This window comes from Spermophilus citellus (genome assembly GCF_964194105.1).
Source record: "Spermophilus citellus genome assembly, chromosome: 3".
NCBI classification, from domain to species: Eukaryota; Metazoa; Chordata; class Mammalia; order Rodentia; family Sciuridae; genus Spermophilus; species Spermophilus citellus.
In genome coordinates this window covers 206,561,744-206,577,768 of record NC_138184.1, presented here as the reverse complement: position 1 = coordinate 206,577,768, position 16,025 = coordinate 206,561,744, and the positions used below count along the sequence as shown (strand labels likewise).

Sequence of the window (16,025 nt, the reverse complement as noted above, 5' to 3'; positions counted from 1 at the left end):
GGGGTTTAATTTCATTTTGTTGCACATGGATGTCTAGTTTTCTCAGCACCATTTGTTGAAGAGGCTATCTTTTCTCCAATGCATGTTCTTGGCATCTTTGTCTAATATAAGATAATTGTAATTTTGTGGGTTAGTGTCTGTGTCTTCTATTCTGTACCATTGGTCTACCAGTCTGTTTTTGTGCCAATACCATGCTGTTTTGTTACTATTTCTCTGTAGTATAGTTTAAGGACTGGTATAGTGATGCCACCTGCTTCACTCTTCCTGCTAAGGATTGCTTTAGTTATTCTGGGTCTCTTATTTTTCCAGATGAATTTCATGATTGCTTTTTCTATTTCTATGAGGAATGCCATTGGAATTTTGATCAGAATTGCATTAAATCTGTATAGTGCTTTTGGTAGTATGGTCATTTTGATAATATTAATTCTGCCTATCCAAGAGCAAGATAGATCTTTCCATTTTCTAAGTTCTTCTTTGATTTCTCTCTTTAGGGTTCTGTAGTTTTCATTGTATAGATCTTTCACCTCTTTCATTAAGTTGATTCCCAAGTATCTTATTTTTTTAAATTAGTTTATTGTGAATGGTATAGTTTTCCTCATCTCCTTCTCAGAGGATTTGTCACTGATATACAGAAATGCCTTTGATATATGGATGTTGATTTTATATCCTGCTACTTTGCTGAATTCATTTACTGTTCTAGAAGTTTTCTGGTGGAGTTTTTTGGGTCTTCTAAGTATAGAATCATATCATCAGCAAATAGTGTTAGTTTAAGTTCTTCTTTTCCTATACATATCCCTTTAATTTCTTTTGTCTAACTGCTCTGGCCAGTGTTTAAAGAACTATGTTAAATACAAGTGATGAAAGAGGGCATCCCTGTCTTGTTCCAGTTTTTAGAGGGAATGCCTTCAAATTTTCTCCATTTAGAATGATGTTGGCCTAGGGCTTATGGTAGATAGCTTTTACAATGTTGAGATATGTTCCTGTTATCCCTAGTTTTTCTAGTGTTTTGAATGAAAAGTGGTGCTATATTTTGTCAAATGCTTTTTCTGCATCTATTGAAATGATCATCTGACTTTATCTTTGAGTCCATTGATGTGATGAATTACATTTATTGATTTCTGTATGTTGAACCAACCTTGCATCCCTGTGATGAATCCCATTTGATCATAGTGCACGATCTTTTTGATATGTTTTTTATTCAATTTGCCAGAATCAGAATTTTATTCAGAATTTTTGCATCTGTGTTCATGAGAGATATTGGTCTGAAGTTTTCTTTTTTTTTTTTTTTTGATGTATCTTTGCCTAGCTTTGGAATTAGGGGTGATATTGGCCTCATAGAATGAGTATGGAAGTGCTCCCTCTTTTTCTATTTCCTGAAAAAATTGAAGAGTATTGGTATTAGTTGTTCTTTAAAGGTCTTCTAGAACTCAGCTGTGTATCCATCTGGTCCTGGGCTTTTCTTGGTTGGTAGGCTTCTCATGGCATCTTCTATTTAATCACTTGATATTGGTCTGTTTAAATTGTGTATATCTTCCTGATTCAATCTGGGAAAATCGTATGACTTAAGAAATTTGTCAATGCCTTCAATATCTTCTATTTTATTGGAGTATAAGTTTTAAAAATAATTTCTAATTATCCTCTGTATTTCTTTAGTGTCTATTATGATATTACCTTTTTCATCATGTATGCTGGTAATTTGATTTTTCTCTCTCCTTCTCTTCGTTAGCATAGCTAAGGGTCTGTCAATTTTATTTATTTTTTCAAAGAATCGACTTTTTGTTTTGTCAAATTTTTCAATTGTTTCTTTTGTTTCGATTTCATTAATTTCAGCTATAATTTTAACTATTTATTGCCTTTTACTGCTTTTGCTGTTGATTTGATCTTCTTTTCCTTTGGCTTTGAGATGTAATGTGAGGTCATTTATTTGTTGACTTTTTCTTCTTTTAAGGAATGAACTCCATGCAATGAACTTTCCTATTAGTACCTAAAGCACTAAGATATGTTATGTCTATGTTCTCATTTACCACTAAAAATTTTTTAATCTCTTCCTTGATGTCTTCTTCAGTGGCATATTGTTTAGTCTCCAGGTGTGGAATAATTTTTATTTTTTATTTTGTCATTGACTTCCAATTTCATTACATTATGATCTGATAAAATACCTGGTAGTATCTCTACTTTTTTGTATTTGCTAAGAGTTGCTTTGTGGCATATTATATGGTTTATTTTAGAGAAGGATCCATGTGCTGCTGAGAACAAAGTGTATCTGCTTGATGCAGGATGAAATAATCTATATATATCAGTTAAATCTAAGTTATTGATTGTATTATTGAGTTCTATAGTTTCTTTATTTAACTTTTGTTTGGAAGATCTATCCAGTGGTGAGAGAGGTATGTTACAGTCACCTAAGATTATTGTGTTGTGATCAATTTGACTCTTGAACTTGAGAAGAATTTGTTTGATGAACATAGCGCACCATTTTGAGGAGCATATATATTTATGATTGCTATGTCTTGTTGGTGTATTGTTCCATTAATTAGTATGTAATGTCCATCTTTATTTATTTATTTATTTATTTAGATTAACTTTGGCTTGAAGTCTACTTTATTTGATACGAGGATGGAAACCCCTGCTTGCTTCTGCAGTCCATGTGAGTGGTATGATTTTTCCCAACCTTTCATCTTCAGTCTGTTTATGTCTTTTCCTATAAGATTAGTCTCCTGAAGGCAGAATATTGTTGAGTATTTTTAAAAATCCAAGCTGCTAGCTTATGTCTTTTGATTGGTGAGTTTAATTCATTAACATTCAGGTTTATTGTTGAGACATAGTTTGTATTCTCAGACATATTTGTTTATTTTTGTTATTTAACTTGATTTGATTTTTTTTTCTTTGATTAGTTTTTCCTTTAGGATACTAACTCCCTCCACTGATTTTCATTGCTGTTTTTCATTTCCTTTTCATGGAATATTTTATAGTGCCAGTTTTCTAGCTATAAATTCTTTTTTACTTTTGTTTATCATCTTTTATTTCATCTTTAAATCTAAAGCTTAATTTTGCTGGTACAGATTCTTGGTTGGCATCCATTTTCTTTCAGAGTTGATATATGTTGTTTCAGGATCTTCTAGCTTTTATGGTCTGTGTTGAAAAATCTGCCATTATCCTACTTGGTTTTCCCCTATATGTAATCTGATTCCTTTCTCTTGTGGCTTTTAAAATTCTTTCCTTATTCTGTATGTTGGGCATTTTTTATTATAATGTGCCTTGGTGTGGATCTGTTGTGATTTTGTATATTTGGCATCCTGTAGGCTTCTTGAATTTGGGTTTCCAATTCATTTTTCATGTTTGGAAAATTTTCTGACATTACTTCATTGAATAGATTGTTCGTTCCTTTGGTTTGGACCTCTATGTTTTCCTCTATCCCAATAACTCTTAAATTTGGTCTTTTTGTGCTATCCCATATTTCTTGAATGTTGTGCTCGTGGTTTCTTACCATTATCACTATGTGGTCTATGTTCTTTTCAAGATTATATATTTTGTCTTCGTTGTCTGATGCCCTATCTTCCAAGTGGTCTACTCTGTTGGTGATGCTTTCATTTGAGCTTTTAATTTGGTTTATTGTTTCTTTCATTTCAATGATTTCTGTGTTTTGTTTTTTCTGAACCTCTATGTCTCTGTTGAGGTGATCTTTTGCTTCCTGTATTTGTTTATGTAACTCCTTGTCAAAGTCATCTTTCACTGCCTGTATTTGCTCTCTTATACTTTTCAGTTCACAGAACATTTTAACCATGTACATCCTGAACTCCTTCTATGTCTTATCTTCTGCTGTGGCTGCCAATGATTCTAATGATGTGGTATCTTGATTTGTTTGGGGCACTTTCTTCCCTTGTCTTTTCATGTTGCTCGGGTGTCTTCCTTTCCAGCTCTGTGGGTCTGAGGTGTTATTGTTTTTACCCTATAGATTTGTAGTGATCTTGTAGGATTCCAAGACCTCTCCTGGCCACTCAAGATCTGATCTGGGAGCTGCCCCCATCTAATATGGTGAGAATGTTGAGCCAAGATGGAGGCAGTCTGCTTTCAGTGTCAAGGTGTCTGGTGGGGTGGGGGAGCTGGGTGATGGCATTGTGCTGTGGGTAGGTAGCAGCTAAGTGGACTGCTTGGGAGCAGAGCAAAGACTTGCAGATCTGCAGATGTGTTGATTGGTGATTCTGCTAATGTGCTCTCGAGCCCTGTGTGGCTAGAACTTTGGACTTTGGGTTTTGGGAGCCAGGAGTCCTGCTCAAATCCAACAAGATGATTTTTATGGTGACTAGGTTGTCCTTATCTAGATCTAGATGGAAAAATGGTAAAATATTTGGTCCTGTCCTTCCACAGGCCTCTGTCCCTATCTGCCCTCCACTGGGCATTTATGTCATCCTCTGCCTTTTAGAGAGTCTGCATCAAGGTATTCCACTCAGATCTACTGTCCCCAGATGGATACCAACCCTTCAGCTTGACCTATGCCCTCTTCCATAGGCATACCAGGAAAAATAAGATGATCAGTAACATAGCCTGATTCTGAAAGTTGGGTGATTCTGGTCCTATTCCTCCCTCTCTTTTCCCTGAGAGCTGCCAGCCATAAACTTTCTCCCCTTTTGGTGACCATCTAATTCAGGATAGATTCACAGGGCTAGGTTATAGGTGCTATCCCAAGGTAAAGGCAGATGCAGGCACTCTGATCTTTATTCAAGGAAGACAGCCAAGAACTATATGTCAGAAATCAATGACAAGAGCCAAACACAAATGAGCTGGAGGTCAGGGGTCAAAGTCAGAGAGCCTACAGTACAGAGTTAGAGAGAATAGTAAAGCAGACTCAGGTCCTACCCTCCCTCTCTTCCCTGAGAACTGCCAGACTCAAATTTCTCCTGCTTTTCTTTTCTGACAGCATTAAAGAAGAAAGTTCAATGGGAGTTGAAAAGCTACAAAGTGCAGTATCTTTGGGAGGACTGTTTTCATTTTACAGCAAACCTTTATGAAAAAAATTAAGCATTCATCAGGCAGCAGGAAACTCAGAGGCCATAGCCCCTTTGGAGGCACAGGAGGCATGGCATTCCTTACTGGCTTCAGAAGTGAGTTTGTTCTTAGCTGACTCAAAAGGCCCATGGGAGGTAGAGGTCAACCTCATATCCAGTATTTTCTGAACTAGATTAAGTTTCAGATAGTCTATCCTATTTTCCCCATATATAAGCCCATTTGGGTCTTATACAATACAGTCATTGTATTAAATATGATTATAGATATTCACTTATTTAATTGTTTTTATTTTGACAATATTGGTTTGACTATGTAAAATACAGCCTTAAATCTACTTATTAAGAGAATGTGCTCACCACTGTCCCAGCCATAGGGTCGTAGAACCGCTCGAGGAGCTGGACCACTGTGCTCTTCCCACAGCCGCTGCTGCCCACCAGGGCCAGTGTCTGGCCCTTCTTCACCTCCAGGCTTAACCCCTGAAGCACTGGTACATTTGGCCGGGTGGGATAGTTGAACACGACTTCATTAAATGTCACGTTTCCTTCAAACTTCTCCTAAAAATTTTTACAATACTATAAGGATAATTGGTCTGATAATTACTGATTTCAAAACTGTCGCTACAAAAACATGAAATGTATATCCAATATAACAATGGCGTCAGTTTATATTGATAATAAGTTGTTATTATATAAAACCAAGATGGACAATAAGGGTGTAGTCAGATTAGACAACACATCATTACAGAAAAGTATTGTCTAAACTCAATTTCTGGCTCACTTAAGACAAACATGTAACTTTCCCAACTGTTGTTCTGAGGTTGCAGTTAAGCCCATAGCCAAAGGTTCAAAAGCTTAAGAAATGTAACAACAATATCTATATAGAGTTTCAGCAGACAGCTCCTGTCTCAATCCTGGAAGCTTCTTTATCTCACTCTCCTCATCTCACTTGACAGGCACAGCAGTTTTCTTAGAACATGAAGTACCTTGTAAAGTCCCCAAAGGATTGGGTAACCTCCAATCTTTTTACCTACATTGCTTCTTGGACATCAAGCTCACAGGAGCATGTGTGACACAAAGAACACTCTTTGTAGATTCTAAAATATAGGATTATTACTTTCATTGTGAATAAAGTGACCTTCTTACCACTTATAACTCAGCCATTATAAAATGTGATTAAAATAAAATTGCAAATCATATCAACATGACATTATTTATGCCTATTCCTTCATGTAGAAATGATTACTACATTTTTGTCAAAATTATTTGGTTCTAGTATATCTGGTTTTACTTTTTAAAAAGCTTTGATATGCTAAAATTCAGAATCCTTGAAACCTATGAAATGGTAGGAAAGGTGGCCAACTATTAGCCATATAAACAGCACAAATAAGTATATGTTGGTGTAACCACCACCAATTTATCATGCAGTTACAATCTAGCAGACAGAAAAAAAATTAAGCATTTATCAGACAGCAGGAAACTCACAGGCCATAGCCCCTCTGTACTATAGCTGTCAATCAAAGGTTGTCTTTCAAATAGCTTGAATAAATGGGCTGCAGACAGTTTGGCTTTAGCGTAGTCTGGTGCAAATGAACTAGCATGTCCTAGAGCCACTGCGCCAAACACAATCGCCGAAAATACCCTAGATGGAAGTAGAGGAAATAAAAAGTTAGCTTATAAAACTAGCTCCACAATCTTTGAAAGCCCAAAGACATATCACTCACTAGTATTTATCTTGTTACTCCTTAACAATCCTCTTCCCCAACCCACTTTTCCATGAAATTCCAGTAACAGAAGAAATCCAGATGAAAACAAGACCCACTGCTTTTTTTCTCTGTTCACTTTCCAACTTCTGTAGGAGCCCCTGATTGTCTAGAGTTAATGTAATCATCCAAGGTTCTTCACTGTCAGGAAATGACTAATAACCAAATCTGATTGTGATCTTAATTTTAGCTTCTTTTTTGGATGGAAGGAACTAAAGTACAAAATACTGTAGGGGCTCCATCAATTCCACACTAGGAATATTATTCCCTACTAAATCTATAGCCCTGACTTCCAGTTTAAGGTTTCTTCAATACTACAATATAAATAATAATAATCACTGTAGTTAAATAATTTTTATCAGGAAGGCATTTATAGAAAATTTCATCTAAAAGCTGCAGAATACATTTTTTCATTAGTACATGGACTTTCTCTAGAAGAAACCATACATTAGTACACAAAACAAGAATTAACAAGTTTTGAAAAATGACATCATCTCTTTTCTTATTACAATGGAATAAAACTAAAAGTCAACACCAACGAAATTTTAGAAATTATACAAATGCCTGGAGTCTGAATAGCACTCTTGCTTGAACTGTTCAGAATGGGTTATCAAGGGAATCAAAAGGGGAATTTAAAATTTTTGCAAAGAGAAAGAAAATAGAAACACAACCTTCCAAAATTTCTGGAATGCAGCAAAAACACTAAAAGGGAAGTTTATAATACTGAGTGTCTACATAAAAAATAGAACCATTTCAAATAAAAACTTGACATATCTCAAATACTTAGAAAAGCAAGAACAAATCAAACCCAAATTAGTAAAAGGAAAGAAAGATCAAAGCAGAAATAAATGAGACAGAGACTGAAAAAAATCACTGAAACAAAGAGTTGGTTCTTTGAAATGATAAGCAAATGGATGAAACTTTAGCTAGACTAACCAAGAATTTAAAAAAAGGGCCTAAGAAACAGATATTTCCACTGATACCACAGAAATACAAAGGATTATTATGAAAAACTACATGCTAACAAATTGGAAAACCTAAAAGAAATGGAAAATTTCTGGATATGTATGGTTCTATCAAAACTGAACGAAGAGGACATAAACCTGAATAGACCAATAACAAGTAATGAGATTGAATTAGGAATAGAAAGTCTCTCAACAAAGAAAAGTTCAGGGCTAGATGGCTTTGCTATTAAACATCCAACTTTTAAAGAAGTTACACCAACTCTTCTCAAATTATTTCATGGGCTTAAAAGGGATGGAACTCTTCCAAACTCATTCTATGAAGCTAGCATTACCTTGTTACTAAAACCTGACATGGACACAACACACACACATACAAACACACACACCTTATAGATCAATATCCCTAGTGAACATACATGTAAAAACTCTCAACAAAATACTAGCAAATGAAATTCAACAACATATCAAAAAGACTGTACCCCATGATCAAACTTGTTTCACCCTAGTGAAGCAAGGATAGTTCAACATAATATATCTCATCAACTGTATGAAGGATAAAAGTCATTTGGTTATCTCAATAGATCCAGAAAATGTATTTGATAAAATTCAGTGTTGCTTCATGATAATATACTTGAACACATTAGGTATAGAAGGATCATTCCTCAATACAATAAAGGCTATATATATGATGAAAGCACAGCACAACCAACATGATACTGAATGGGGAAAGGCTGAAAGTACTTCCTCAAAGAGAAGAAACAAGACATGTGTGTCCACTCTCACTGCTTTTTTTGTACCAGGGATTGAACTCAGCAGCACTCAACCACTGAGCCACATCCCAGCCCTTTTTTATATTTTATTTAGAGACAGGGTCTCACTGAGTTGCTTAGCGCCTCACTAAGTTGCTGAGGCTGGCTTTGAACTCTTGAGCCCTCAGCCTCAGATTCCCAAGCTGCTGATATTAAAGGCATGCACCACTACACCGGGCCTCTCACTGCACTTATTCAGTATAGTACTAGAAGCTTTAGCCAGAGCAATTAGACAAGAGAAAGAAATAGGCATACAAATAAAGAGGGAGGAAGTAAAATTATCCTTGTATGCAGATGATATGATTCTATACATAGAAAAACCTAAAGTCTCCACCATAAGTACTATACTGATAAATAATTAAGTATACTAGCAGGATACAAAAATCAATGTACAAAAGTCAGTAACTTGTCAGGCCTATTGGTAGAAGTCTTTTCTAGCACGCATATAGTCCCTGATTTCAATTCCTAGCACCACACACACACACACACACACAAACACACAAAATCAATAGCTTTCTATACACCATTAATTAATACACTGAGAAAGAATAATGAAAACAATCCTTTTCACAGTAGCTATAAAAATAAAATATCTAGGAATAAACTAGACCAAGAAAGTTTATTCCTACTCTCTACAACAAAAACACTGATGAACAAAATTGAAGAAGATTCACACAAAAAATGGATAGATCTCAGAGCAGAGGGATAGGAAAGGGGAGGCAATGCAGAATGATTTCTTTAAAAATCATGTTATGTGCATATATAAGTATACCACAAGGAATTTCACCTTTATGAAGAAGTAAAAGGAACTAATCAAATATAGATAAACAGATGAATGAAAGGAAGTCTAGTAGAGGAAGGAGAATAGGGGAGGTGAGGGAAAAGTGGGGTATCATGAACTGAAATAGATTTCCATGCATGCACAGGTTTGTTGGGATGAACCCAACTACTATGTGTAACTACAAAGCTTTCATTATAAAAAGTGTAAATAAAATAAAAGAAAAAGAGCCTTCAAGTTCATGGATTATAAAAATCAATATTGTTAAAATGTCCAAGCAGCTCAAAAAGATCTAAAGATTCAATGTAATTTCCATCAAAATACCAATGGCATTCTTCACAGAACCAGCAAAAACAATTCTAAAATTCATATAGCAGCACAAAAGACTCAGAATAGCCAAAGCAATTTGGGTCAAAAAGAATCAAGCTGGAGGCAACATAACAACTAATTGAAGACATTCTACTGAGCCTTAGTAACAGAAGCGTTGTATTGTAATAAACACAAACACATAAATCAGGGGAAAAGAATCGTGATCCCAGAAATCAACACACATCCAAAGCCAACTGCATCTCAACAAAGACACCAAAAAATACACTGGAGAAAGGACAGCACCTTCAACATATGGTGCAGGGAAAACTGGATCTCCACATGCAAAAGACTGAAACTTGATCCCCTTCTCTCACTCTGTACAAAAGTCAACTCCCAGTCCATCCATCAATGGCCTAAATGTTAGACCTGAAACTCTGAAACTGCTAGGAGAAAACAGAGGAGACACTTCAACACCCTGATACAGGCAATGGTTTTCTAGATAGGAAAGAGCACAGGAAACTAAAGCAAAAATTGACAAACACTCTGTACAATGAAGGAAACAACAGTGAAGAGAGAATCTACAGAAAGGGAGAAAACACTTGCCAAGTGTTCATCTGATGGAGGATTAATGTCCAGAATAAAAAAAGAACTCAAAAACTAAAACAACAAACAAACAAACAAATAGTAATCTACTTTTTAAAATTGAAAAATGACCTGAAGACACTTCTACAAAGAAGAAATTAAAATAACCAAACGTGAAAAAATGTTCAATATCATCAACTATCAGGGAATGCAAGTCAAAACTACAAGATATTCCATTTCACCCAGTTAGAGTGGCTATTATTAACGAACAAAAAACCCAAATGCTAGCAAGGATATAGAGAAAAAGGAACTCATATACTGTTGATAGGAATGTAAATTATTGCAGCCAATATACCAATATATAGAGGTTACTCAAAATAGATCTACCATATGAACCAGCTATTTTTTTCCTGTGTAAACATACAAAGGAGGTGAGACCAGCATATCCAAGAGACACTCGAGTGCCCTTGTTTATTGCACCTGTATTTACCCTATCCAACAGCCTCAGTGCCCATCAACAGATAAATAGATAAAGAAAATGTGGTACATATACACAATGGAGTGTTATTCAGTGTCATAAACCATAATGAAATCCTGCCATTCACAGCAATGTTTATGGAAATGGAGAATATTATGGTAAGTAAAATAAGTCACATGAAGAAAGACAAGTACCACATGTATCTCATATGTGGAAGATTAAAAAAAAAAAAAAAAGTCGACCTGAAAGTAGAATAGTGACTACTAGAAATTGGGATGGTGGAAAGGAGAAGGAGAAAAAAGTTCACTTGGAATTGATCGATGCACACTATATACATTCATGGAAATATCACAGTGAACTCTATTAATATGTACAATATGTATTAAATAAAATTTTTAAAGCATTTTTTGTGGGAAGTAAGCCTTTACCAGAAGTAGCTTTTCTTCTGTAATTAAAATAATTACCCTCAAAAGATAGTTGTTCTCAACTGAAGGACCAATTATATGCTCTTTAAGGAATATATATATATTGAATATGACAAGTTTTAGGAAGGGCTAAAGATCCTGATTTACATCTCCACAAAGCAATTTACTTCTGATACAAGAGTTCCCAGAAGAGAGGTTGGGGTGTCATTATTTTGGTTTGTTTGTTGTTTAAGTTTTTATCTCCATAATTTCTAAATTCAAAATATTGGAGGTATGAATGGGGGTGTACTAAGGCTCTCCCTTGATGATAAGGTTAGTTACCAAATATTAACTTATTTTTTAATATCTTTATTATATTTTATGTGATGCTGAGGATCAAACCCAGTGCCTCATGCATGCTAGGTGAGCACTCTACCGCTAAGCCACAACCCCAGTCCCCCAAATATTAACTTATTATAAAACTTATTATTATAATCACTATTATAAAGTGATAAACAACCCACATATGGCTGCCTACTTTCTCTACACAAGCTATTATCTAGTTTTAACATGAAAAATTAAAAGCTGTATTCCAATTACCAAGAATTTAACATTTCAATGATTAAAAAAAAAGCAACCATTTTTTTTCAGTGATGTATTTCTAAACAATAAAAGCTATACTCTCAGATGTCATTCTCAGCTGATATTCCCTTTGTCTCTCCAAAATCAGTTTTCATTTTCTACCCTTTGCCACCACCTTGTACCAATCTACTCCTGGCCCTGGGAGGCTGAACTGTATCAAAAGGTTTTCTTGTCCTCTGGACCTGATAAGGCAGACAAGGAAAGGCACTAGCAGGGAATGGGAGTGCTGAAGGAATGAGGCTGTGCTCTTTGTTTCTTTGGTTCCTTTCTTGTAAGGATTGCTTGAATGACGGCTGTCCCTCCACCAAAGACGGAGGAAGAGCTCCATGCTTAAGAGAATGTTATGGTCTTTACCTCCTCTTGTCCTTTAGGGCTTGTGGTGGCAGCAATTTCTAACTGGTTACTCCTGGGTACTATGTACCTTCACACTTCTCACACCTCTGTTAACAGATTCTTCATGGAACTCCTTAATTACCCCATTTAAGCTACCATTTTGTCTCCTGCCAGGATCTTGATTGATACAAAGATTAGGTATATATTTTTTCCATGCTTTATTTTAATTTTGGATGAAACAAAAGAAGAGCTCTTTCTTAAATATTTTCATTTTGTCTTGAACTTATTTCAAAAAAAGGTTATTCACAATTGCTTTAAAATCATCCCATCAGAGTGGAAATGTGCCTAATGATCATAAAGGAGTGGTTTTATTCTTTCAAGTACAAAGTGTAATCTAACCAGATGTACTCGGCATTTTATAAAAAGAAGAATGTGGCAATCAGAAACAATTTGGTTAGCCTTGGAACCAAGGGAAAGGCAGGGGCTAAGAGAAAAATGTTGGCAGAGCCCAGGCATGGTTAGGAAGAACCTGGCTTTGCTGGACTTCACTCAAGCATTCCCATCCCATGCTCCAGGCCTTGCTTTGGTTGCAGATAAACAGCAAGCTAATTAACCCTCTATTTTCAGTCCATGGTCATCGGCGACTTTCTAGTTATATTTTCTTTCTGCCTAAATTCTGCAATGAGAAAACTGCTGCCCTCCTGACTGGGGTTCCACATATAACCAAAATTATGCTTTATGATCATTTTCACAAGCTTGATTAATTTCAGTCCACTGGGATGATGAAACTGCACTTGGAGTGTTGACAAGATCAGACTTCTGTGCCTGCCAGGGTGAAAACTCCGGTAAATTTAACTCCCTGATGTCATCTTTGGACAAATGGGATTTTTTTTCTTACTACAAATATTTGCATAAACCTATTGGAACTTTATCATAGGGTTAGTATAGAATCATCTTAATATTTTTAAAGCTACTCACAGAATAACATCTCTGAAGCGCATATGTCCATTCACAATGAGATAAGCACCAAATCGAAAGCAACCAGCATAGGAAAAATACATAAATGCTTGTGAGATACTAAAAGTGATTCCATAGATATGTGCCTTCCTCACTGAATTCCTGAAAGGCAAGTAAGTATATGCATAATTAGTATATTCATAGCCATCTATTCAGACTTTCTTAGTATTGTATAGTAGAAAGAACACAGCTTCAAGAATCAACTAACTGGGGCTTAAATTCTACCTTTGGTTATAGGAGTTTGGTAAATGTTTCAATATACAAATCTTATTTGTACAGTGGATATAATAGCTATAATGAGTAAATGGTTTCAGAACTAAATTCAGTAAAACAATATAAATGTCTTTTGTAGTGCCTAGCTCACAGTGGTTGATCAAATGATAGTCACTACTGCTATTATTACACATATGTAAATGAATAAACATAGTTGTGTCAAAAATGTAAACATAGTTGTGTCAAAAATGCCCAGAATGTCAAATACAGAACTAAAGTTTGAATCATCTGATGGTGATTTCTTTAATATTGTTATCTGGTCTCCTGTATCTAGCTGTCATCTCTTATGTTGAAATTGATGTCTCAGATCCATAAAAGTTGTGTGTTTGAAGTTCATACAGACACACACCCAAAGTCCTTCCTGCAAATAGATCCTGCCAACCTCATATATAATTTCTTTTTCACTATTTCTAATTAGACTTCATGCTATACTTTAGGCTTCCAAAACCTCCAAAGGGATCTTAATTTATTTACTCTCAAACCCACAGTGTTCCTGATTTGGACAGTATAACATAAGTGCAGTGAGCATGTTGTTGCAACATTTCACATGACTGAACAATTTGCAAGGTTATTGAATCTTTAATTATAAACAAATTCATAACTTGCTTCAGCTTGTTTTCCTCCTTAATTCTTTGAAGTTCAAAATAAATGGTAGGGTCATAGGTAATGGAGCATACATACATATGTCCAACATTGAATGGATAGAAAAATGTAACTGCATATTCTTTTATAGTATTATACAAACTATACATAACTGAAGAAATGGAACTAATCAAGAATTTCAAGGATCCTTTTTAAATTTCAAGGATCCTTTTTAAATTTCAAGGATCCTTTTTAAATTTCAAGAATCCTTTTTAAATTTGCAAGTGTTCACACTAACTGTAGTCCGAAAATTGTTTCAGACTACAAAGTTGTAATCTAAGTTGTGTTCAGTTTTGTCAGTGTGACAACATATTCATTTATAAAATCAGGTCACAGTGGAGACAAGTACCACACAGACCAACTGGCAGCTTTTTGAAAATTGTTCAGCTGTAAGCTAGTGAAATTAGTTGTGGGTCTTTGTCTTCAGTGTAGGTTGGATTGGGTCCTCATCAGAGAACAAATGGCATACCTTTCTCTGAAATACACCAAATAACAAATTTCATCTTTGGATCAGTTTACCCACTCCAAAGAAAATAAAGGTTTGAGCAATTCCTTAAGAGAATGTTCATCCTGAATCATCTACATGGGTTATTTATGTAGCCTACACAAATGACTGAGCTGTTATGCAATTCTCTGTACCTTTTCACTCTTAGAGACATAATCTTACTGTTTTTATAAGAGGTATAAACATCTAATTCTAAGCCAGATGCAGTGACTCATACCTGCAATCCCAGCAACTCAGAAGACTGAGGCAGGAGTAGCAGAAGTTTGAGACCAGCTTTGGCAACTTATTGAGACTGTGTCTCAAAAAATTAAAAGGGCTGAGCACTCCTGGGTTCAATCCCCAGCAAAACACACACACACACACACACACACACACACACACACACACAAAAATCCTAAGGTCATCTTATGGTCATTGTTTGAAGCAGCAGACTTTTAATTATCTTTTGGGAACACTGATTCAGCCTTGGGAAAGCACTGGGTTCTTAGTAATGTTTTGTTCATTACCTGTAAGGCCCACACAATTTTTCGACATACATTGCTTCAAATTTTCTTTCTTGGGTCAAGGATACAACTGTCCTAATATTTTCTATTGCCTCTGTTGCAATCTGTAACAGAACAGACTTTCATTAGAAGAGACAATTTAATTTCTAAAATAATTAAAAATATAAGGCTCAGGGCTCTGTCAAAAGTATCCTGACGGTTCAGTTGAAGGGTTTTAGATTCCTTCAGTTAAAAGCAAAAGGCAGAAAGTGTTCTTCAATACCAGTTTTAGGATGAAACTGGTACTTCTGGTCATATTAAGTATAGTAGGTAAGTCTTTGTATGCTCAGGGAGGCCAACAGCTCACGGAAGAGACAATGGCCTGGGCACCAGAGGCCTGGATCTGTTCCTAGTCCTGCCAGAGAGTAGATACGTGACTGACCTCGGCTACAACCCCTTTTCTTTCTTCACCATGTCGAGTTCTTGAAGAGAGGATTAGGCTGTGGTTTCTAAACGTTCACTGGAGATGCCAGTCATTTTCTCTCCTTGGAGAAGCCGTCTACCCACAAGAGGGGAGGCGTCACCTTTGTGAACAACTTGACCTTGCTTTAAATCCCTAATTAAACCAAGGACACTTGACTGATCTGGGTCAATCAGATCTGGTTCCCTGGACCAAGAGGCAAGTACCTGAACTGTGGTGCCAGAGGGAAATGTCACCATGTGGATGTAGGAAGCTGGTCTGAATATAGAGCACTTTAGAGGAACAGTGTGTGGAAAGACTCAGACAACAGAACTTGTGGTTCAAAGAGCCAGTTCATATCATCTGTCTATACTTCCTGCACTTTGGGGTTTCTATACCAAACCGTTTTCTACACAAACCAGCAAGATCAGTTTTCTGATTCTTACAGGCAAATCACCCTTAATGAACGTGGTCTGTGATTTAACTACTGAGTCTAAATCAGTTCTGCAGTTGAGTTGCCCAAACCATCAGCCCAGGAAGCATAAGATCTTAATTTTACATTTTGTCTTATCAGCTTTAA

The 16,025-nt window shown here is 35.9% G+C and overlaps 1 protein-coding gene across 8 annotated transcripts in view; it reads right to left on the bottom strand.

Moving 5' to 3' along the window:
* Positions 1 to 16,025, bottom strand: part of ABCB4 (ATP binding cassette subfamily B member 4) — a 108,875-nt gene that overhangs the window by 21,598 nt on the left and 71,252 nt on the right. For all 8 annotated transcript variants that reach the window (XM_081287874.1, XM_081287871.1, XM_081287875.1 and 5 more), the window contains 4 exons: positions 15,010 to 15,110; positions 13,045 to 13,185; positions 6,489 to 6,645; positions 5,364 to 5,561 (listed from right to left, as the gene is read on the bottom strand). In XM_081287874.1, the coding sequence (XP_081144000.1) occupies positions 5,364 to 5,561; positions 6,489 to 6,645; positions 13,045 to 13,185; positions 15,010 to 15,110 (597 nt within the window). The remainder of the gene's footprint in view (positions 1 to 5,363; positions 5,562 to 6,488; positions 6,646 to 13,044; positions 13,186 to 15,009; positions 15,111 to 16,025) is intronic.